This window comes from Xyrauchen texanus, chromosome 28, assembly GCF_025860055.1.
Source record: "Xyrauchen texanus isolate HMW12.3.18 chromosome 28, RBS_HiC_50CHRs, whole genome shotgun sequence".
NCBI lineage: Eukaryota > Metazoa > Chordata > Actinopteri > Cypriniformes > Catostomidae > Xyrauchen > Xyrauchen texanus.
The window spans coordinates 15,910,067-15,936,200 of record NC_068303.1 but is presented as its reverse complement, the minus strand read 5'-3'; the positions used below and the strand labels follow the sequence as shown (position 1 = coordinate 15,936,200).

At 37.3% G+C, this 26,134-nt stretch overlaps 1 protein-coding gene across 4 annotated transcripts in view; it reads left to right on the top strand.

The window, feature by feature from the left end:
- Window positions 1–26,134, top strand: part of LOC127622262 (NHS-like protein 1) — a 125,222-nt gene that overhangs the window by 57,873 nt on the left and 41,215 nt on the right. For 2 of the 4 annotated variants that reach the window (XM_052096299.1, XM_052096302.1), the window contains exon 1: window positions 1,524–1,744. The exons of the other annotated variants lie outside the window; for them this stretch is intronic. In XM_052096299.1, coding sequence (XP_051952259.1) covers window positions 1,528–1,744 — 217 coding nt within the window. In that variant the 5' untranslated portion in view covers window positions 1,524–1,527. Of the gene's footprint in view, window positions 1–1,523; window positions 1,745–26,134 lie in introns of those variants that run through there. 4 annotated transcript variants of the gene reach the window in all.

The window sequence follows — 26,134 nt, the reverse complement described above, 5'->3', positions numbered from 1 at the left end:
GGCCTTATGTGTGAACATTAAATTAGACATCTAAACCCCTCATTTCCTTTGCTTGGGTTGTGTGTGAATATTTGTTTGCCTAAATAAAAACCTCTTTTGCTTTAATTCCAATGTCTTCCTCCCTCATATGTCACCGGAATAGTTTGTGTGTTGGTATCTGGATATTCTGGGCTGGGCTGGTCAAGCTGGCTGAACTGTTGCAGGTCCATAATAATGTGTGGGGGTCAGAGCGAGTGGATTTGTTTGCCAGGAAGTCATGAGCCTCTAAGGCAAGTCAACTCTGACCCAGGTTCAGTCTTATAGTCTAGTAGCGTTGCACTTTGTTGGAAAACACAAGCAATGGCCCATTATGTGTAACTTGTGCAAGTTTTATACATTTATATCAATGAATGTTGTAGAATATATGAGCTACTTGGTGAGTTTGTTTTCTACCAGCACTATTTATATTTTTAGTAACTCTGCTTATATTAATTGTAATGCTAAGATATAACCTATACACTTATAGGTTATAATGCTAAGTGTATAATATGAGTTTTAAGCAACACATTTCTGTTTTCTTGTCGATAAAGGGGTATTTGAACTCTTCTGATGTGGCTGTGGGGGTACATAAGACAAATAAAGATTGGGAAACATGGCCTTTAGAGGGAGGGAGAGAGGAAAATCCAGGGGAGGAGGTGTGGAGTTCAGTCACCCTAGTGTGAATGCTATGCCACTGGAGGGGCGGGGCAAAGATCTGAGAGAGAGATCAGAGAGTAGTAAGGGAGTGGTTGGGGGTTGGTTTTAAGGTCATATTTCACCAATACTCTAGTTGTTTGTAATACAAAATTTTTGTCCCACATTCAGTATGTGCTTGGTGCTCTCGTTAGACAACTGTCAGCCAGAGATCAAGGGACTGCCTTGGTCTGAAACTCTGCAAGGCTTACCTTAGCGAATGTGGCTGTATGCTCATGTGTGTTAAAGTCCCAGTTGAGTGACTCACAACCACAGACAGACAAACACCCACGCATTCTAAGTACCATGACTTGGGAGAGACAGGAAGAGTATCCGGTGGAGGCGACAAATGCATAGTCCCCTTCGGTCCTCTCAGTGGAATAAGGACATCAAGCCTCATCCGGGGGAAGACCACCTATTTTCCGGCCTGCTGCTTCAGTTAATTACTGCTCTTGGGTTTCCGTACTCATGTTGGGATTTCCAGGAGTTGCAGTGGAGTTTTTTTCTATCTAGCTGACAAAAGAGACACCAAGTTTTTGTCATTCTGGTTGGAAAAATATTATTTGTTTCACATGGGAATGTGGACAAGTGGAATGCATTTAACGTCTAGTTTGGTAGTGTTAACTACGTAATTTTGAGTTCATTTGTTGAGCATTTTTGGACAAGACATTTTTCATTTATGAGCCTCATGAATGTGTAAGCATAAACTGTGTCATGTAGTTCTACTTTGATCCCAGACTTGTGTGGACCAGTGAGACACAGCTGAACTCTTGAACATTCAAATTCTCGATCCCTTCCCATGCTTTTTGAGGAGGGATGATGAGGGAAAAGTGTTCTGGGTTTTTCAGGAGGGAAAAGGACAGGTCTGAAAAGCCAGCCCCTCTCTCCCGCACTCTCAGCTGGCTGAGCATGTCCTCGCTGTCACAGCAAACACGTAAACTGTTCCGTAGCCAAAGCATGTTCCACAGACACTCCGCCACTCTTCGTGGAATGGATGAGGATGACTGGGTGTATGCACCCCAGCACGACATAGGTGAGAATACATGGTGTGTAGTGTGTTCGTGTGAGGATGTGTGCTCTCTCTGTCATCAGAGATCTGATATATGTTCCAGAGGTTTCCTCTGAAAGCAGTATGTTTGACAGTTATCGTTTTGGGCACAGTGGTCATAAGAAAATAGAACTTAACCAGCAGTAAAAAATTACACTAAAAATCTTTTTTTAATCAATAATTTGTGTGTTCATGCACAGCAATAGGCTAATAACTACCAAAAATCATCTTGTTAAAAAAATCTGACCAGAAACCCACATTTAAATGAGATACGGGAGGTAAGAACGCTGGTAGAGGTGTTTACATGCAGAGCGAAATCGGGGAAATGCGCAAAAATCATTGTGAGACAATCAGTTTTTGCTTAAACAATTTTTGACCTAATACCGATAAAGAAAAAGGTTTAAGGCATTAGCATTACATTGTCGGACTATTAATTGATGTATCGTTCATGTAAACGCTCTCAATTATTGGCTGTCTGCCTATTATTACACTGCTACTTAAATAAGTATATAAAAGTTATTTATTAATAAGAAAAATGTATTGATTCAAGTTGAAATTGTTTTAATATGTGAGAAGAAAGAGGCTGCAGAGCAGAGTGATGTGAGAATCATGAAACTCATGCAGTTGTCATGGACAGTGGTCAACATTATAGTTTAGTGGTCACAATACAAAAATATTTGAATTTGTATTGCCGTAATTGTCCAGTTAGGGTGTGTGTGATAAATTAAACTATTACATTTTTAAGCAAATTAATATTCACTGTCCTTTTTTTTAGAAATATACTTCAAACTTCAAAGGTTAATTTAAATATTATTGTACTTTTGTATGTAGTACCAAACTGGTGATCAAATTGCTCTATGAGATGTTTGGTTTAGCAGCTCTGCATCCTGATTTCTCCATTTTGTTTGGATTTATTGTTGCTCTTGCAGGAAGTTGTTTACAAGGAAGAACAAATTAGGTCACTGTCTTTTTTATTGCAGGTTTGCTTTGTTGCAGTCATTTACACGTCTTCCTGATCAAAAGGTTGAGTGTGGTCTGTAGGGCTGGTGTGGAGAGGGGTGACCAGAGGGCTTTGAGTTGTGAAACGCAGAGAATGTTAGAAAAATGGCTATAGTGACTCAGATATAGAAAAGTCTGCATGAATGGGTGATGTCACTGACTGGTGGCGATGTAGATGTGAGAGCCCATGCCAACTACTTTGTGAATGTGTGTGTGTGTGTGTGTGTCTGCGTGAATACAAGTGGAAAGATGCCCTTATTATGCCTGCTCTAGTCAATGTGACTACAAAGCTGTGCAACCCTACTCCTGAATGTTAATAATGCTTTCTCAATTAATGGACTGAATTGGCATTAAAATAACATTAGCATTAAATTTGAGTTGATTTAAATGCTTAAATGTTTCTTGCATTCTTGTAGCTCAGACGGTAGAGTATGTGCTTGCAACCCCAATGTCTTGCGATTGATTCCCTTGTAATGCATGAACAGATCAATTGGATAAAGTAGGTACCTTGAATGCATTGAAAGTCACAATGGATTAAACCATTTAATGCACAAATATAATATGTAAAGTCTTTTTTTTCTTATGTAATTTGCATGCATTCAAATATGAATGCTTGTGTGACAAATGTAGGTCAGTGAAAGGTTTCAGGTTGGAAGCTTGCTGGGTGAGGCCGATGGAAATAACCTCATCAGTCTCATGCATATCTCTGTATCTGGCTCTTTGTGTTGGCCTAAATGTCCAGTGGCACATAGTTTGCTTTGTAAATCAAATGGCATCTGCCACTCCTGTGTGAAAGCAGAAACTTCATCCCAGGATCTCTTTAGACTTTTAGTTTATTGGTTGACCTGTTTGAGTGTATATGTGTGTGTGCATGTTTAGATTTCGGGCAGAGCTGTAACACTATGCTGGCTCTAAGGAGATATTCTTTCATGGCAGAGTAAAGTTACGGTAGGGGTGATGCCCAAGCTGTGTATGATTAGTATTTCCTCAGCTGTCACTGCTGATTCGATGTACAGCCACACACTGTTTAGTTTGGAATTACTTTTGACTATCAGATGTTTTGTAGAACAGATTTGCCTATTCAGTTCCGTTCCAGCGTGAGCATAGAGCTTCTCTATTAATGCCTGTTTACAATACACTGTAGTTAGAATGCTCTCATCATATTCTCATCTCCATGACGCAAAGCCCAACTTCTGACGTCTACAAATACCTGGCAGATGTTTCTTTGATACTACATTTTAATGGTATGGTATGGTGTACTGAATTGTTTTGTGACACGCCCTTTATTTTCTAACAGTGACAGCATATCCTAGGTGTGACATGCTACTCCATTTAAAGTCTTTTGAACAGCACTTTCCTAATTATTGTGTAATGATTATGCATGTTGTGTTTATGATCTCATATTAATTGAGAGAATACTTTATTATTTGTACTTGAGAGTGAGTAAATGATGACAGAATTAAAAGGAATGTGTGATCTATTCCTTTAAATCAGGTCTGGGGAACCTTTTTTCCATTAAGGGCATTTGAGTATTTACGAAATTATTCACGGGCCATACAATTGCTTGCAATTTCTGATTGTGGGTTGAAATGAATGTATGCATTCTGTTATGTGCTCACACTCCAAAAACACTTAATGTATAACTGTCTGTTATACAATATTTTGTGTTGTTATCATTTAAAATTATTTGTAAACATTATTTGAAAGGATTTATTTTTTCAGGTTGATTGGATCAAGGCCATTTTTTGCTTTTCAAATGATTTCTCAAATGGCCTCGTGGGCTGGGTAAAATGGTCTCGCAGGCCTTATACGGCCCTGAGGCCTGATGTTAACCACCCCTGCTTTAAGTGAACCACAAAAAACAAAAACACATTTTTTTTTTTTAATTGTAGCACCCAAAATTGCTGCCTCGTCCAACAAGTATACACATTGCTTCAATAGACAGGTGACTCGCAACATGCATTTAACCCGGCGTATTTCTCGTCCTTCCTTCAAATATTTGATTACACATCGTGTCGGATGCATGGACAGACAGATAAAGACTGTAGTTTGAATACACAAAAACCTGCTGTAAACACACTGAATGTCTGTCCTTGCTGTGACTGATAATGTGTGTTTTTTATCACCTTCAGCCTCTAGCCTTAAGCATGCATCTTGCATTTAAACTGCATATGTGTGCAGACACACACGCAGACACATGCACACCCAGTGTTTTCCCTGGGGCACTATAGGAAAATCACTTCTTTCCCAGAGAAGGAAACAATGCTGGAAAATTCTCCAAAATTTAAAATCTAATTATAAAACCTGATGTTGACGACTGTACATGTTCCTAAATTTAATACATGTATTTATTGTTTTGGCACCTACTTGGGTACATGCAAGCCTAATTAAACTACCCTAACTGCTTCTCCTGTGCTCTTTATTTAAATGCATCCTATAATTTTGGGCTGTCAGGGTCTTGTAGTAGACCCATAATTTGGAGTGCGGGTTGCCCGGTGACAGGATGTTTTTGCCGGTTGCTGTAGCAATGAATTGACCAATTGTGTGGCAGAAAGATTGGGACAGGCTCACATGTCAGCTGGAGACAGATGTTCCTCAGTCCCTCAGACAATCTTGGAGACATAGTCCATAGTTGTGCCCGTAAATAGCTATAGGTAATAGCTTTCAAAGATGGCCACCAGTGGACTGACTTGCTTGAAAGACTTTTACTGAACTCAGAACCAATTCTGATTGTTTTGAGAATCGATTCAGAATCATCGGAGAATCCCGATGCGTCGCTAATAAATCTTTTCTCCCACCCCAAGTCAACATGTACTTTGAGTTGCATCTAGTAGATATTACACACTCTAGCATTATTATTACATGGCTGTTTGCCTGCACTTCCTAATTCCAGATTAAAAAGCTGCTATCCCAGTATCTGTAGTATTTGGACAACATGATAGAGGTTGGATACTATCAAATCTGGTGCTGTTATCAAGAGATGCTGCATGAGTAATCAGATCTGGGAAACATAGCCTGCACAACCCTGTTTTTGTTGAGAAGGATGGGCAAAGTGGACCCACATAATTTTAAAACAATTTGTTTTTATTTGTACCCAAATTATGCAGATCCATCAATATAATCATATGATATACGCACATTTTCAATCGTCATACATTTTGTACAATTTATTGTAATAAATTGCTCTTCCTCTTCAATGTGCACACTATTGGATAATGTTAACCAAAGAGTTATATAGGCACTGTTTTTGCAAACATTTCTCTGAACCTTTTCATCAAATTATAGTAGAGACCTGGGACAGTAAATGCACTAGCTTCTTATACACATACAAAAAAAAGCGATACACAAAATCAACCATGCTGAATTTTGGGTGTTATTTAATTGGACACATTTCTTGGTAATGCTGTATTTCAGGGCTTCTGCTTATTCTAAGAGCATTTTAGCTCTGTAATCCATCAGTACAGTGTAGGATAGATTAGGCAATGTGCTGTTTTCCCAACATTGTACGTCAGCAGAGATAATCTGCCATTAGATTCTTTTCCTTTTCAATGCCAGACTATAACAAACATTTACGGTAGATTAATCGGCCAAACAGAATATTGTGTGATCAGTTGATCCTTTAGCCAGTCTATAGTCAAGCAAACAAGAAATAGGCATTATGCATATTCAAATGTATTTATTTGTGTGCGTGCATGCATGCGTGCGTGACTTTAGTGTGTTGACACAGTCCCTCTTTTGCACTTTTCTATTTAATTATTTTAAGTATTCTATTGTTATAAGGATATTTATGGCACATTTTCACTGAGGTAAAAAATAACTTGTTCTATGTCACACATATTACTGGCACATACAAATGTACCACATGACTCATGACTAGTAATAAAGCATGTAATTAAGAGTAACTTAAATAGGACATAAACCCTTTAAACGGATCCTAATTGAGGACACACACACACACACACACACACACACATACACGTATGTGTCCATCACAGTGACATATGACATATATGTATGTCTCTCACAAGCATTTTTCATTCATGCGTGTAGGATTTTTGCTCTTTGCCAGAGTACCCTGTTGTTGTCACCTAGCCAGAAGGTATGGTTTATATCATTGTCAGGGTTTGTCTCAGTTTATAACATTGTCAACTATCGCCACTGAATTTAAAATCTCTCGGCATTAACATTTAGTTTAATGATTAATTAAAATAAATGTAATGCTGCAGCAACTTTTAAAGTAACAGTTCACCCAAAAGTTAAAACTATGTTATAATTTTCTCACGTTCATGTAGTTCCAAATGCATATCTGTATGAACACAGAAGGTGAATTTCTGATAAATATCCTAGCCACTCTTCATACAGTATAATGAATGTTAAGGAAGTTGTCAAGATCTAAAATTGCAAAAAAAAAAATAAAAAATAAAATGGCCCTATAAAAAAAGTCTATATGATCAAGTCTACTGAAATTAGAGGATAGCTTTGTGTTTCATGGAAGAAAGGAAGTCATATTGGAACAAAACGAGGGTGAGTAAATGATGAAAAAATTCTCGTTTTTGAGAATTTTCAAATATTCCTTTTACATTAAGTGCATTTTAATATGAGCTTTTTCTTCTTGGCTTGTCGATTTCACTGTCTCAAACCATGTCAGTGTTTTATTTATTTTTTGGCATATGTCTAGGTCATTCGAGCCTTCCATTAAAAATCAATGACCCTCATAGATTTTGGGCTTATTGTGAGCGCCCCATTTCCATGCTGACTTATTATTTCCACCTAATGTAATTTCCCTTTTGCCCTTCTCCTCTTCTAAATGATGATTATGGTAATACAACCCTGAATATTATAATGTGGGCTAGATTGCTCAATCCTGAAAACGTAGATCCTACATCCACCCATAAATATTACACAATGTTAGTGTGTAGCTTAAAACAAGGAAAGATCTCTATAAAACCACATACATTTTGGCATACAATCCTACACTGAGCTGTTATATGTATACAAATGGGACTGTCTGTGAAATGGCTAGCTGATGGTGTGGCCAGGACAGCTGCTAAGCTGTTGCTGGGTTTGATAAAAAGCACCACAGTGTTTTGGGGGATTAAGTGATTGTGGTTTATCAGAGCACAGTTCAAAAAAGGGGTAAGTCTGAGCTTCTGTCCTGGAACTGCTGACAATCCAAAAAACATCCTAGCAATCGCTACAGCATGCTTGTGTAAGTGTGTGTAATTGGATCCGTTTTAGTTTGCACTGTAGGAGGATTGTGCATGCTTTTTTTTCAGGACAGAGATGTTTTTTGAGTTATTGGCTCCATTAATGCCCACTGTTCTTGATTTAATAAATTCCCAATGGATAAAATGGACAAAAGTTTTGTTTTACTCCGAAATACGTCACATAACAGAAGTAAAATGGGCTGCAAACAGGGTTTCACTTTGACTTTAAAGCAAAAGTTAGGGTTTAGGATTAGGCTTAGAGTTAGGTGCTGTTCAAATGGAACATGTTTTGTCATTTGTCTGTGCTATGTAATCATGCACTGAACAGACATCTTTGACCATTGCGCTACATCTCGCACAGGAGCGCCGTGTGTTTAGATGCCATGTCAAGTTAAAAATAACTTTTGTTCTGTTTGTTGTGCTGCATCTAGCTTTTTTTGTGCAAGAGCATTCATTAAGGTTTAGGGTTAGAGTTTAGGTTTGAGTTCCTTTAATTTCCCTTATGTTTGTTGCAATGTGCACATCATCAAAGTTATGATGTAAACTACATTCTTTGTGTTTAGCAACATAATATAGTTACTGTAACTAGAATACCCTCAAGGCTCGGAGCTTGGTTTAGTGTTGAGGTCTAGGGGTAGATTTAGAGGTTGGTTTTAGAGAGTACGTGTGTATGAAAGTGTGTGTATGCATGTCAGTACATGTCTTTGAAAGTGTGAAATGCAGAGAATGATGGAGAGAGATAACAGGAAGGGGAGAAAAAAGGAAGAGTGTATACTGACATGACGGGAATGGGGGAGTGTCTGTGGTGGGTGAACAAGTGTGAGAGAGGGAGTAGAGAGAGAGAGAGAGAGACACAGAGAATGAGAGAGAGGGGATTGTCAGTGAGTTTGCATATGTTCCCTCTGAGCAGGCCTGTGTGTATCAGCTCTGGATGGGCTCGCTCCCGGGATTGGGATTGACATCTTCAGGAAGTGTCTCCATTGGACACACAGCCAGAGCCATGTCATGTTTGGAAGGTGGGGACATTTGTGTGCCTGTATGAATGCTGTCCTTTGTTGAATGTGAACACGCACATGTAAGAGAAAAAGTGACAGTAGGACAATCTGCTTTATCTTGAAGAGGAATCAGGATTTTTGTAGTTGGAAAAATCTCTTCTTACTTTTGGGGTTTCCTCTCTTTCTGTTTCCTTGGATTTCACCTTTTTTTCCTTTCCTTTTTTGCTTTAACACAATTTTGCTAACCATCTTTTCCTAGGATGAAGAAAAGCCAAGTTTTGTGTGTGTGTGTGGTGAAGTTATATTTTCTTCAGAATACAAGTCAGAGAGTGAAGTCATTGATTTTGTGATTGTTTTATCATCTTGATTTGGGCATATAATTCAGTATATTATTGAAATGAATGACACATTATGTTTTTTATGTTTGAGTGAATGTTGTATGTTTGTATTTTGTTTCAGATTTGTTGCCGAGTTTGTCAGTGAGATTTAAATGTTTTTTGAGTCTGGTAGTCACCTGCTGAAAGCACTGGTGCTACAGACATGTGTTGTGACATTGTTCCAGCACGTGTGCAGTAGATACCAAAAGTGTGTTCAACCAGATGCTACTCTTTTTCTTGTTCCCTGTCAATTTCTTTGCTTGGCTGTCTCCCTCTATACAGTCTTTTTAGCAAGATGAAATAAAATCATTTTACATCATTTTATAGACTAATAAGAGGTGAAGTCTATCACATAATGGTGCATCTGCATATGCTTCCTCAGAGTTTCATCCCTGCCGCCACATGCTGCCTATATAACACTCTTATATTTGAATGTGGAACTCTGGGTCAAAAAACATTGTCAGAACTCATCAATAATGCCTGTGTGAGATCTGAACTAGTTGCCAAAATTGTTTCCAAAATTGAGCCAGTTGTTAATTTGGGCTAGTGTTATACATTTATGCCTTCAATTTACAAACTGAATTCGATCAGATGTGCAAAAGAGTGAGGAGAGGTGTACAAATAGGAAGCATTCTTACGTTTAAAACCAGCTGGAGGAAATACAATGGAACAGAAAGCAAGGGTCTTTAGACACAATTTCTAAAACTTAAAAACATTACATTTATGGCACAAGAACTTGATAAACATTGAGACATGATGTAAAGGCCAGAGATGTCCATTTAATTAATGTCCAAAATAGAAGAATTGTTACAAATATAGATAGTGCATCCTGTGTGTCCACCATTTTAAATTTGACAATGCCGTGTACAACAAATAAAAGTTAATTCTGTGAATTTGTCTTGTAATGAAATCGTATTGTATTATTAAAGAATATGCTTTGCTTTGACGCTTTGTTTAAAAAATACATTGCTGAAAGCACAAATTTTTGCTTCTGAGCCAGTGAAAATGTCACCAGGGGAAAGTAAAAATGTAAACTAGACATTGACCGAATGTGGATTTTGCTGATACCGATGATAAGGTGATGGAAAAGGCAGATAACTGATTAATTATTTTAACTGAAAATATTTTTTAATTAATATTTTTTTAATTATTAGATTTATGTAATGATAAAAAAAAAAATGTCTTTGTCTTTCCTTATTATGAAGGGCACAGGCATTGAGGCGACATGAGTCCAAAATGAATAATAAATCCCAAAAGCAGTTTATTGTGCAACCAAAATCCCAATAATAACCAGAACAATTACGATTTGGTGCAGAATGTGGGACTATAAACAAGCCCGAAATACACGGGGACTATATATGTTACAATACTTTATATATGTTTATCAAATGAAGCTTTTTATAGCCTGTATATTCACCAGATGAACAGTTTTGTGTGTCTGTAAATTATAGGTAGACTGATATATCAGTTTTAACTATTAATCAGTGCCGATAGTTGCTTTTTGGAACAATAGGTTATTGGGAAAGTCTATTCCAATCGTTGTTTTGATTCTCTTTGACCTGTGTACTGGAAGATTTTTATGTTAGAACAGTTCTACAGTACAACAATAAAAAGCAATTACATGGAGATTTTCTGTATCTAAATCATTCAGTAATACTTTTATCATCACTTCAATGCATGTTTTTTGATTAGATAATCAAGTGTCTAAATTGATGTGAGGGCATGCAAAAAACTTGCGACTTTATAGAAATGTGCCTTGTCAGAACTTACATTGTGTCTCCAACTTAAAATCTTGTGAATAATAATAAACTTTATTCCTCATTAAAAATCATCTGGTGAATATCTAGGCTATAAAAGGCTTTATTTAAGAAAATACTTAAATACAGAACATTGTGATGGAGCCAAGTCTCTGAAATGTCTAAATAATAGCCCCTAGTGTGTTTTAGGCTTGTTTATAGTTAAAAAAAAGTCCCATGTTATGCACCCAAGCATCTTGGATTTTATTTATTTTGGACCCTTGTAGTCTCTATGTCTGTATCTGTCGCAGTTTGGAAAGACTAAAGCCGTATTTGGACGGCAATTGCTTCTCAGGGTGACGTCTATAAGTACATTTTCATGGCTCCTCTGTGATAAAACACATGTGATCAGATGACAATTAAATCACGGGGGGTGAGAATTTTTGTCGATCACATGATTGCAGTTCCACTTCATCAATCCACAAACTGTGTCCTCTGCTTTTAAGTTTAAATATGTTTGTAATTATGCTAAAGTGAAAATGTAATTTTTAAAGTATGAGGGAACCATGCTGCAAACCCCTGCAGACATTTACAGTGTACATTTTCACATATGAAACAAGCCAAAACTCTTGTAAAGAGCAATTAAACGAATCAAGAATCTGAAGGGACAAGACTGTTTATCAGCGCTGCCAAATAAATCTGTCAATGGGGTACGTACGCATGTTTTGTCACCTGCATCACCTCAGATGTGGTGCTTACACACTCTCTCCTAAGCACACGTAAGGAGATATAGAAGCCACACATATTAAGGACAGTAAAGATAGTTAAAATTACATTTGAGGAGCTTTGGTAAAAAAAATTTCTAATGTTTTATCTATCAAAATGACGGAGGTCATTTGGAATGATATGTCAGTGTTTAAACAGTGGAGGTGGAAATTAAACCTTTTAAATAATATAGACATTAACCCGGCAACTTTTCTGGGACTACTCACCCCATATAAACGAGTAGTCATACAAGCCCTTTGTAGAAATGTATTTAGTAAACATTTCTACATTAAAATGTGATATATTACAATTTTATTATATTACTGGCATAATAGTGGACCGTTTCAAAAGTTGACGGGATCTGGCTCTCGTTTTTCTTTCCATTCTACTTAAGAGTTCCCACTCACTGTGGTGGAGCGGCAAGGTAATTTTATTATTGTGAATTATTTCAAAAATGTCTTTTACATAATCCTCCAACTTTCACGACTGTCCATTACTGCCAGAGCTGTTACCATGCGCAGCACAACCGTATGGCACTTAGCAGTGGTCTAAAAAATGTCCAAAAGGGCTTTTGGATTATAAATTTAGAGATGTGGATTACCATGCAACCTTGATGTTTGTCAAAAATAATTCTCACGGGAGGTGGGAGAAAAACACTGACATTTCGGATTCGGATGGCAATAAAATAACTGACTAACTCCAGTAAATGCTGGAATTACCGCCCGTCACAAAATACACTATTGGTCGACCTCTAGTGTGTGCGTGTGTATATATATATATACACTCTAGAGGTGTTATTATTTGCAAATAACCAATAGTTCCAAAAAGCAACTATCGGCTCTGATTAATTTGTAGAACCGATATATTGGTCTACCTCTAATCTAAACTGACTGTACGAGCAGAAAAAAAAATCCTATATTTCACCAGATGAGGTTTATTGATGAGGAATAAAAAATAAAAATAAACAACAACTATCTGCAACTATCGGCATTAATATTTGCAAATAACCAATAGTTCCAAAAAGCAACTATCGGCTCTGATTAATCTGTAAAACTGATATATTGGTCTACCTCTAATCTAAACTGACTGTACGAGCAGAAAAAAATCCTTGTTGATGTGCCATATTTGGTATGAAAATGTATGAAAAATCCGGTATATTAATTAAAGACATTGATTACACGGTCATTTAAAAAATGTCTCAGCTTCACAAGGGATTTTGTGCTTATTTCAGAGGAGTCACGGACCACAAAATCTTGTAAAAAGGCATCTGAAATTCTGAACATGATTTCTGAACTTATCCAATTTGCTGCTGTCCTACTTCTGCAGACTTTTAAAGATGTAAATCTTTCAGAGGGTAGGATTTTAAATGCAGCTCAAGTAGTAAATCTGCCTTATTAGAGAAAGATGCAGGTTTGTTTGTTACATAACTCTGGATTTAATGCAAGATGCCAGTGCACTGGATTTAAGGGGGAAATTGGGGAAGTATTCACGGGACAAGACTGCTTGATTAAAAGACGTTTGACTTTGTATCGTACTGCAAAATGAGGAAACAGAAATGTGATTAGGGGATACAGATTACAGATGGACTGGGCTTACATTTATGCTCACCATTGTTATTTGACAATATTTATCCATAAAGATGTGGAACACTGTACAAGTATGTGTATGTAGAGCAGTGGTGGACAACCTTTTTGACATGGAGTGATACTTTTACTTTCCTGGTCAATGGCTAATCCTGTTTTATGTGCATTTCCTCTGTTTCCACCCAAAAAAACGTTAGGCTATGTGAGAGTCGCTTATGATTCACATCGCGTAACATTCAAGTTAAATGCATTTATTGCATCACTTTCATTGATCTCTATGATTGATCATCAATATATCTTAAACTCTGTCTAACTGAAGCCATCATTATTTCTATAATTAAATTCTGTAATAGTTGATACATTTTGATGCCTCAACAAGGTTACAAGACAAACTCTGGACATATTTACTACCATAATGGACCACTTACGTTCAACTTATAATAAGCGATATACGTGCTAGTTTGGGAAACAGATGTTACTCCATCGTAAAATAACAAGCGACGTTCGTTAGGATGATCGCAAAAGCTAAGTGTAACCTTATCCGGAAACTCAGCCATTATCAGCATACAGTTTGAGTGAAGAATTTGTGCAAAACCTGATGATTATTATATAGTCATGTTCCTCCATCTGAAATTTCACAGAGCGTCTTGTGAAAGTGCTTTAATAAAAGAAAATCTGTCGTTTTGTACAAAATGAGTTAACAGTAAATGTCACACATTTGCTTGTTTGATTACCAATCACGAATTTGTGAGGAATCTTAAATATTTCTTATATAATGTCATACAATTTTCAAAATCTGGGGTAATAGCTAGTACGCAAGCAACATCAAGAGAGGAGCAGACTGTTTTATATGAAGTTTTATTCCAATCTGCATCTTGATGTAATCCTTCCTCATTATCAGGCAGTGCGTTTTCATCAGCTGAATGGGAGGCTAAACACTGTTAAGGTGTGATGAGACTTGCCTGCTCGTGCAAGTCATTCGCACATCACAAGCTGATCAACTATTTAGCCCTTTTTGGTAAATCGCATCTGCAAAATCCTAAAACATTATTTCCAGGTGTAATTTATACTTTGAATAGACTCACATGAACAATGCAGGTTTATGTTTTCTCTTTTAATCGTTTAATATAATTTTGAGCGTGACCATGGTTTTAAGGAGTGTGTACCTGTATGCTGGGTTGGAAATCTAATTGATTAATATGGTTGTTTTCCTTATTACATCACGTGTTGTTCTGGAAGCATAAAGAAACACATGAAACATGGAATGTAGATGGCCATCCACGCAGCCTGACCAAAGCAAAACCATAGTGCATAGTTCATAGTGTCAAGATCCAAAAAGCATTTCTATGACTTGACTTTGTGTTTGCCTAATGTTTAATGTTAATCATATATTCTCTTATGTGCTTCTAAGTGTTTTTTATAACCTTGTTAACCCTCTTGTTAACCTTGATACTGTTTTAGTTATGATCCCTCCATGACCTCAGTGATCCTGTTATACTACTGACACCTGTGCAGCCAGTATCTCAGAGGCCATGACTTTCAGATTGACATCTCACTTTGACCCCCATAAGGGAGTATTCACGCTAACTGTCACTCTGCCACATTCCTAACTGGTCAGCTTACAGTGCTCAAACGTGAATGAGTTTTATGACTCAGATGGCACATGACAGTCAGACTGTTCATTAGTCCTAGATATCACATGGTTCCTGCAAGGGCAACATGCAGTAATAATACATTGTGTCAAAATTAAGTCATGACTGAAATTGGGTCTCTTATGGTGCATTCCAATCGACTGTTAGGGTCCTCCGAAGTGGACTTCACATAGTATTCAGCCGTCTTAAGGGAGATTCCAAACTGAAGGGAGCGTACATGTTCAGTTGGAAGGGCACTCCAAACAGCACAGGGAATATGTACATCGATACGTCACTTCACAGGAAGTGGAGAGGTAAATTTACCCACCAGCCATTGCGAACCAGCAGAGTACTGATGTTGTGTGACTAACATAAACGCTAAAATCAAACAAACAAAAGGAGTTTGAGATGCTGGTGTTTCAATTTAGCCTTATTTACCGCAGGTGTGTTTCTATGCGGTTGTGCATGAGTACAAAGCGCACGAGATGCAAGCGTTACATCCATTATCATGACAATTAAGAAGACACACTTATAAAATAACCACATAACATTTATTTTTTTATATTAAATAGCAACATTAACTTACAAACAAATCTAAACTAGCCGCAAATTTGCAGCTCATTATTTTCACATCCAAATTCACCGCAAATGTTTAACAGAAGTTTGCAGCTCTTCGCCAGTAGCAGTGAACCTCTGGCAAACCTTTGGCAACAATGGACAATTTGCCGCAAGTTTGCTGCAAAGCTCATTTGAATGTTAAAATTATCTGTAGTGAATTTGCGGCAAATTTGCAGTGAACTCTCAATTTTTGTTAGGGATGGGTTACAAGTATGGAAAAAATATATTAAATTAAATATACAACAATACATTTTATAATTATATACGTGGATGTATTATAAAAATGTATATATGGATGTAATGTTATTTATTGTACATTTATATTTATTTAAATTAGTACATTGTGTCATCTTACTTGAACACCGTGATCAGCACAAACGCCTGCGTTTGATGACGTTGCGGGGTATTCAAAATGAACGAATTTTGTAAAGTGAAGTGGACTTCAGCAGATATCTCATGCTCGGTGATTAGGGAGCAGTGAACACTGTGTAGGGACCCTACGGATTGGAACACACCTTTAGATTATGATCTGTCATGTGACTGAGGGGTTGGCTCAAATGTGAACTAAAATGTTCTGCTTCTTGAATGGTGGGCCTGGTTATTTTTGCCCAACTCTATCTTGCCTTAAAAAATGTTCCGGGTTCAATACAAGTTAAGCTCAATCTGCAGCATTTGTGGCATAATTTTGATTACCACAAAAAAAGTACATTTTGACTCCTCCCTTGCTGATAAAAAGAAAAAACAAATGCACTTTTAGGTAGGCACTTACAATGGCGGTGAATAGGCCAGTCCATAAACGTTAAAATTAGGTCTGCACACACCTACCTGCTCATCAGAAGATGGGGACACAACCCATGTTTTTTGGTGGTATGTTAAGATTCAAGAATTTTGGTTGAGGGTTCAGAGTTTTATGTGTGACGTGTTGGGCACTCAAAAAAGAATTATATTGCCCCATACTCTGTATTTTAGGTGATGGGCGGTCATTAAAATAGGGAATAAGTACATAAAGAATTGGTCCTTTATATAATTTGATTCTGCATTTTCTGCATAACAAATTGTTAATAATAAAAAAAAATGAGGGCTACAACTAATGATTATTTTGATAATCGATTAATCTAATGATTATTCGACCGATTATTAGACTATTCGATGATTATTGCAAAGATTAATCATTAGCTCTTAACCGATTATTCAGCTTGTGCCCCAAGTTAAAAGTTTGTATTAAATGTGCTTACTAACAATAAAGATGACAAAATCATCTTTTTAAAAATACCTCTAAATGACATTCACTGAATTAAAGGGGGGAAAATAATTTCATTAAGTTTAATTCAACAAAGAAATTAACTGCAAAAACTCCTATTGTTATTGTTAGGAATTCCTTGTCTTGTTTCACTGTTGCCCTCTGCCATTTTTGTCACCTTTGCATTCCTTAGTTTTCCCTGCCTCCGGTACTCATGCACCACACTGATCCTCAGCCACTCCTCCGAGGCAGAGGCCGGGTGGGGCGGAGTGAGGATGGAGAGGAGCAGAGGTGTGCACCTGGGGCAGTTGTGAGTGATATGTTAGGAATTCCTTGTCTTGTTTCACTGTTGCCCTCTGTCTGCCATTTTTGTCACCTTTGCATTCCTTAGTTTTCCCTGCCTCCGGTACTCATGCGCCACACTGATCCTCAGCCACTCCTATGCAAAGGTGACAAAAATGGCAGACAGAGGGCAACAGTGAAACAAGACAAGGAATTCCTAACAGTTATCAAGTTATCTTTACATTTACTTCTATGCATTTAGCAGATGCTTTTATACAAAGCGACTTACAGTGCACTTATTACAGGGACAATCCCCCTGGAGCAACCTGGAGTTAAGTGCCTTGCTCAAGGACACAATGGTGGTGGCTGTGGGGATTGAACAAGCAACCTGATTACCTGTTATGTGCTTTAGCCCACTACTCCACCACCACTCCACACCAATCTTTATTGTTATCTTTTGTCTTGCTTTACATTTAAAATAGTCTAAATATCCTTAAAACCATATACATTTACTTGAGAAGCAACATATATGATATTTAGACTTGCTTTAAGAAAATGTATATTAAATATAAGTGTATTTTTCATATGTGTTTTTTTTCTTCACTTTACACAAAATATACTTATATTCAAGATTTATTCTCTAAAAACAAGTCTAAATATCGTATGTGCTGCTTCTCAGGTGAATACATCTTTTTTTTTTTTTTTTTTTTTTTAGATATTCTAAAATATTGATTGTTTTAATATTATATTGAACATTCTCAGATAACATTTTTTTTCTTCTGCTGTAGAACTGCTAAAGAACGTACGTTGTTTTAAAGGGGTTTTAGATATTTATATGGGAAAACAAGCCAAAACAAAAACAAATCAAAAACATATTTTGTTGCAGTGTATAATGGGGTGAAGACTACCCTCACCTTTCTATTATCTTCAATCCATCTTTAACTCACAAAAAACAAACTCTCTCTTATTAATAAAGCTGCGTATTGCCACGAGTGTGTGCGCAAGGTAGCTGGCTGTAGTTCACTTAACGGCCACAGATGTCATTAATAACAAGGGTTTCTGAATCGTGCATACTGCAACTTTAAATGAGATCAAACGACTGTTTGACTACGAAATTTTTTGTCGCCAATTTTTTATTGTTGACATTGTTGATAACGTTGAATAATCGTTTTAGCCATAGGTCAAATACACACTGTTTCAAAAGTATAGCCACACAACAAAAACATTACACATGTTAACATGATTTTACTGTGATAAAATGCTTACTAACCATATCTGTGTAAAGTTATATCCAATATTACAACTTTTTTGTCATGAAAAGACTGGTAAACCTTATAATCTGTTAACCTAAATGCCGTAATGCCAGTAAATCCCTGATTTTATCACACTAAAATCATCTTTATAGCTTGTGGCTATATTTAGAAATTTTCATTTTAAAATTATTTTAAAAAATGAAAGTTATTTTAACTTTTATTAACTGGACTGAAATGTTTGTGTTTTTAATAAATGAGAAAACAACTTTTTGGTGGTAATCAACATTGTCACAAATGCTGTCACTTGAGCTTAAGTTGTGCCTTACCCAGGACATTTTTGAAAAGTCTCTTTTGTGGAATATTACCCTATCCATAACTAGAGGGCGCTATTTCTCTTTTTGTAAACGGTGTGCTTAATAAGCTGTGGCGATTGCCATTGCCAGAGCTTCACAATTGCTGCCTCAGCAGGTTAGCAGAACCCAACACAATTCACTTTATTCAGATTGTATTTAGATTAGAACACTTGAATAGACACCCATATAAAACAATACTCAATGGAGCACAGCAGACCAGCAGTGAACTCAGTCACAATGATCAACTCTGATAGTTCAGGAAGTATGACTGTCAGGCAAATGTTTTTTTTTCTTGACCAGGTTTTCTGTGAAATCTATGACTGGGAATGGAATTCCCCTCTTTGAATGACTTTGGAATGATTGCTTTAAGAAAATGTATGCCTCTTTTTCTAAGAAAGAATATGAGTTTGTTGACTGAATTTTTTTTATTAGTCACTGAACAAATGTAGACATGAGGCCTAACAACTAGCATGGGCTCCATCAGCATGGCATGCATTTCAAATGACAAAAATTGTGATGATTAGGATCACTAAGTCTTGTTCAGATATGTGGAAAGGGATTTTAGCTCTGTGTTTGTGTTTGACATTTGCCTTGAAAGCTCTACTTGACAGATTTCGCCTCTTTCTATTTTGGCAGTGGTGTTGGCAGTCTTGCATTAAAGCTTTATAACCTGTAACATGGGTACATCTGTGTCACTGTGTGTGTCTGGTTGATAATCTGGGTTAAGAGATTAACTCAAGAGAAACAAGAGGGCAACACACTGACCAAACGGCAATGGGACATATAAGATGTTAGTCAGCATTCATTTGTGTCCTGAACTGAGAAAGAGAGGTGGAGAGATTAGCATTAGCTTCATGCAAGACCTTTGATTTCTCTTCATTCGCTTGTTTGTTTCTCAGGGTTTAAGAAGCCCACGAATGTCTGACCATGTGAAGATTTCTTTATTAATATCTTGAAAAAAGTTTTCTGTTTCTGTTTTTTAATTTTTGTTATCCCTTCTCCAGCTCTGTTGTTTGAAACATTGGTTCTCCAACATCTAAAACCTGTTGTTTCAGAAAAGTTTGGGTTCCTGATGTTTACGAAGTTGCAGAGTAGCAGAGGTAGTTTTCCCAGATTTTTAGTATGTTTTAGAGATGCTAGTCTGCTTTTAATCTGACACTCAGCCGATTGAGGCCTTTGTTTGCAAAAATGTATTCAGTTCAAGCGAACTCCGTGCAAGAGGGACCAAAAGAAAAGAGTGTGGAGAGGAGGACAGGGGTTTTTCTTCTGGCGATCCAGGGGCTTTGATGGAGGCTTCCTTGTGTGCTGCAAAGGACAATCCCCGCCCACTGCTACCCTCCCCCCAGGATTTAGGTGGGTATAGACCTGAGGGTGGCGGATAAAGGGGTGAGAGAGAGGGAGGGAAGGGTCAAACCTAAGACCGCCCCCAGGACAGCTTCAGGCCTGAGGATCCTTCAGCATGCTGGCATATGCTCAGCACCTCTCATCAGTGCCTGTAGTAGGTTGTTGGTACAAGGCATGCTATAAAGAGCGGGATGCCAACCTCTGCGCCTGCAAGATGGGCAACACTCCACCCTCAAAGCTCCAGTCTCCAGTTTTGGATCCAGTCCAGACCCCCAGCACTAGGATGGACTGCACCCTTAGGCGTAGACTGCTGACTTCTAAGGTACATCAGAGACCAGAATCACTGTGGACCCCGAAACCCATGCTAAGAGTGGAGGGCAAAGGTGCACAAGGGGACACACTCACACGCTCGCAGTCCTGTTGCAAGAGGAACTCTATGTCCTGCTTTCCCTGTAAGTGTACAGCTGTGTTTGTGGGTTTAGATGGTTTTGAATTTAGTTGTAGGTCATCATACTAGTGTAATATAGATCAAAGTTGTACAATACGTTTGTATAAATTCATTTTCATTGTTAAAACTAACAACAAATTATACTTGTCTATTGTTAATTTATACATATACTAATATATTTTTAACATATTAGTAACAGTATTAACATAATTTAACAGTAATTGAACAGTATTTCGGAATTAATGTAATCCTGCTTATAGGATAGTGTAAACGTGTGTGGCTTGCTGTCCTGGGCGAAGGCTCGAATACCCCCACACACACACACACACACACACACACACACACACTTAGATTAGTTATTAGTAAATAGATAGGAGGAGAAAGGGGAGGTGGAGGGATGCCGGAAGACTCAACGCCATGTAGAGGTAGAGGTAGACGCTTACTCTGGTGATGTGATTGGTTGGATTAAATGACCTTGCTTCTCCTGAACCTACTTTATAAAACTCCATTATGTTAATATATGTTTATGCCTTATAATCAAACATGAACAATCTTATATTTATTATTAACATTTAACATTTGTTCTCAACCCCAATGCATTAACTAATGGTAAGATTCTTAGAACCTTAATAAAAAAAGTGTTACAGAAAACTCAAATGAAAACTTGTGCCCAGTGGTGCTCTGCATAAACTTTGTGTTTGCATTTCTGAAATAATTTTTTAAGCGACAATAGCAAATTTGTGTTAATTTGAGCTTTAGCTTTTTAGCTTAATAGTCTTTACATGAATATTAGTATCTGCGCTTTCACGCATTAGAACATACCATGTCGGCTGTCATTGTCTTTGCCATGATTGCTTTTGTCTGAGGCGTTTAAACCAATCCGCTACCATATTGTGCTGTTGAGACTTTGTGACCTTTGACCTTTAGAGTCGTGGCAAAACCTCTTTGGCTTGACCCCTCGGGGCCCCTTACCTTCCTGTTCTTAATAAGGTTAGCTTCATTCTCTATATCATGCAATAGCCATTTATTGATCTTTCAATAGCATCACACAAATGGACAGTTGGCCATTTATGACTTAGCTACTGATATGTTTGATCAATGACGAACCCTAAAGGTTATGATATGAAGTGCACAGGAAGGGTCAAGTGCAAAAGGTGAGAGTGATGTATGAGTATGTACCTGTCAGGTTTTGAGGTTTCAAATTTTTTATGATATAGTTGGATGGATTAGGGATGGGACACAGAAGTAAACTACAATACTGGTAGTGTGTCTACCTATTTTATGTAGATTGTTTCTTAATACTTTTTTATAGTTTTTATATATTTAGGAGTGGTGCTTTATATAGCATGCTGTCCTATAGTGGTTAGATAATTTACACTGACAAAAAAGTAGCTTGATGTCTTTAAATTGCTCTTCTTTAAAGCACCACCACTATAACCATACACATACTTACAGTTGACTTTGCCCATTGCATCAAATCACATGCTGTGTTTTGAGCATTCTGTGACAAGCATTGCATTTTTAAGACACTGTGTCAAGTTAACTTGTATGTACTTGTACTGCTTATTGATAAGGTTTTCTGTGAGGTGGAGTTTAGTTCAAAGTTGTTCTGACCTGTTCTGTTGTACTGTCACTCACGTTTCTCGATCTGATCTGAGCTAATGTGTTGTGACAGCTTAAGATGCTCTGTAAATCAGCTCTGCATTGAGTTCAGTACAATGCATTCATGCCTTGCTGAATTTGCTGTCTTTATTTAAGAGTACATATAGTGTAAACTTGATCACTCCCCTTCCCTTTTTTTCTTTCTTTTCTTTTCCCATTGATTTTTCTTTTCTTCTCCTTGTCTAGTATTGTTCTGACACTTGTCATGGATGAAGTAGTGTTACAATTTTAGACACTGAGTAGGTGTTTCAGAGATCTCCGTTAAGCCAAGCTCAAGCATTCTGAACAGTGGTTGGCCAGATCTTCAGAATATCCCTCAGTGACTCTCCAGGGACTGACTCAAACCGGCAGGAAAAGACACTGAATAATGAGACGTTTAACTAATTTCTCAAGGGGGTATGAAATTTAATCCAAGATACATTGTTGGCAGAGGCAAATAGAAAATCATACTAAATTGAATCTCTTCAGGGCTCAACAATAAGGACTTTTTCTGCTGGCGCAGATTTGACTAGCCCTGGATTGCTGGCCCCACCAAAAAACCAGATGCAATTCAAGTGACATATTTTATAGGCTGTATTTTATTTCTTATTTAACAAAGTTTTCTTTAAAAAAAAAAAAAAGTGATACAATTAATTTGTTATATTTTTAATTTGGAATAAAAGCAAAAAAATGATACAGCAATAATGTAACTCCATGAAAGCTAAGAACACACTTGATAACTCCAGAAACCTGCTTAAGCAGGCCAAAGTTATTTTTGGCTGTTAGTATTGATTGTGGTATCCTTAAGCTCAGTGAGGGATTGTGGGTAGCCTTAGCCCCTTGCTGTGAATTGTGAATACAGAAGGCTTTGTCTTTCCCTGCCTAACTAACTCTTAGAGTTCAGTCCGGTAGCATGACAAAGGCACTATGTTAATCGTAGAATCCCCTCAGTCATGCACAGATATCCCCTGCTGATGGCAGAACTGGGACAAACAAAATCTCACTTATGTTAACATTCTTTAAAGGCAGGTAGATTCTGTTCCCCCTTCCTATTTCCATCTTTCTCTCCCATTCCCTTTCTTTTAAGTTTCCCTCTTTCTCTTTTCCTCCCACCCCTACCTTTTTCATTCTATGTATTCCACCCTCATCAAGAAGGGGGGTGACACTACTCAACTGTAAAGATCTGCCATGTAATATGTGGTCAGTGTCCTATATCTTTGGATGAGGACTGAGATCTGGCAATCATTATGCAAGGCTGTCATCTTTTTTGCTTAGATGATAAAGCATCTTAATTATTAGTGGTAATTAAGGCAACCATAAGACCAGCACCGACCAGTATAAAGCAACAACATAGCAATCAGGTTCAGAAATGTGTGCTTTTAAAAATATCACCGAAAATTATCTAAATGCCCTCTAAATACATTTTTGGTTTTTCATTTGTAACATTTGCTATACACTCACCGAGCACTTTCTTAGGAACAGGTCCTAATTAAGTGCCCGACGTGGTCTTTTAAAAAAAAATTATTGAACAAAACACAAATGAACAAGACAGCAGCTTATACAAGTATACATACATACATACATATATACATACACACATAACAAAACACACAAAAAAGAAGAAAAAAAAACAAACTAACTTAATTATAGGTGTATAGATATAGTAGTGTCTAAATATATTGTGATAAGTTTAAGGTCTAGGTTAATTTAATGCCATATAATAGTATTCATTATTATTAATAAAAAAAATCCTTGTGATGTTGGTGAGATATAGATTTAAATTTAGATAGATATGGAATAATCAGTTATAATAATAATATTAATAGTTGTAGTAGTAGTAGAATAATACTAGTAATATTAATAACAATAATAGTAGGAGTATTATTAGTAGTGGTAGCAGTAATAATAATAAAAACAGTAATAACAGTAGTAGTAGTGCTAACAATAATATAATCTCAGCTTTATGAAATTTTAGACTAGTTAATAAAATGATTGCCGATATACGAAACTCTCTATGTCTGGGAGCCACTCCACCACCCCCGACGTGGTCTTTTGCAGTAGGAGCCCATCTGCCTCAAAGGTTAACATGTTGGGCATTCTGAGATGCTATTCTGCCATTGACCTCTCATCAATGAGATGTTTATGTCTGCAGAACTGGCACCATTCTGAGTAAACTCTAGAGACTGTTGTGTGTGAAAATCCCAGGAGATTAGTAGTTGCAGAAATATGCAAACCAGCTTGTCTGGCACCAACAATTTTGCCCCTGTCCAAATCACTGAGATCAAATCAAAAGTAAATTTCTGGCACTGACAACCATCTGAAACACCCTAGTAACCACATAGCCACATGCTAAAAAAACACTCATAAGACCTCTGCAACCACCCACGCATATTTTCTTCAGAAATTTTAGAAATCTAGTCCATAATCTGTTCTCAAGTACAGCTGTGGATACTTCAGTGTGTCAGTTGTGACTTTGGATTCACCCTAAATCTAAAGGTTTTTATTGGTCCATTCATCACTGTCCAGAATTTCCCAAGCACATGCACGGCCTCCGTAATTAGCCCTAATGAATTTAAGAGAGCATCTTCATGTCGCTCTTTGTAATGGGTGTTGGTTTAGTGTGACAGGAGGTCTGTGCATGTGACATAAAACGCTTCACTCCTGCTCTTATTCTGTCACACCAATGCCTCTCCATCATGGTGAGACTGGCTCTAATTGAGTCTTTCTGGCATGTTTGGTTTAGTTTAGGCTGTAATTGGGCCTCCTATTCAATCATGGCTGGTGTTATTAAGTTTTGGGTGGCAGATTAACCTCCAGATTAAATTGAGGTTTAAGACTATTTTTTATTTAGAGCTGGACATCAGTTATTTGCAGAGAAGGAAAGTGGTATAGACAATAGGCAAAATATTGATTGAGTTTGCTTTAAAGGGATAGTTTGCCCAAATATGGAAAGTCTGTCATAATTTGACTACTTCCCTGCACTTTCTTCAGGTGATAGTAAAGCGGTTTAAATAGCGCTATTGTTGTTTCAGAAATGTATCAAACGTCCCGTATGCACTGTTTGCTCTGCGAATAGAAGATAAAACCTTTATCGTCAGGTGTGCGCACTGTCCTGTCAAACTAGTGATCTGCAATGACAAAAGCCAATGAAAACATCACCAACATCTCCCGGACCGCTGCCTCGTCATTATTTTCTTATGTGTTTTCCCCAGTTATCTTTCATGTTGTTTTTTGGCTTCTTATCATGAATAAACTCTCCCGTTGCTATATGTGTGGGTTTCTGAAAGAATTTCGTGATCGTAGTTTCATTCGGGCACAAATGGTCATGTGTTTGATACAGCTGGTCTGCAAACAGTCATGTTTGTGCACTTGACTTTAGTGTATGCACTTACTCGCGTCTTTGTTTCCACATCTGTCCTTGGCACGCACCACTGCTCTGCAGTGATTTAAACTGAACTCAGAATTGTTTCTGATTCTTTTGAGAATCGATTCAGAATTGTTTGAATATGAATCGCGATGCATCGCTGAAACAATTTTTTCCAACAGCTCTACTGACAGGTGTCACGTATTTATTGGTCATTTTCTCAAAGCCTTATGTCTGAAAGAGTTGTGCTAAATGACATTAAAGGAAAGGTCAGGAGGGGTTAAAAGGCTGGACAGACTAAACTCTCCAAACATAGGAGAGAATTTTAAGTTAATCATTCTCTTCAGTATTTTATAAACTTATCGCATTCACTTGTCATTCTTCAGTTTTCATATATTACATTTGGCTGAAGGCCTCTTGGTATTGCAGCAAGCAGTTTCCAATTTGCAAACACACACCTAAGTAACAGGATTTGGACATAGCAGGTTTTTGTGATCTTGATGTGGAGAGGTGAATCAACTGCAGTTGATCTTTAAGTC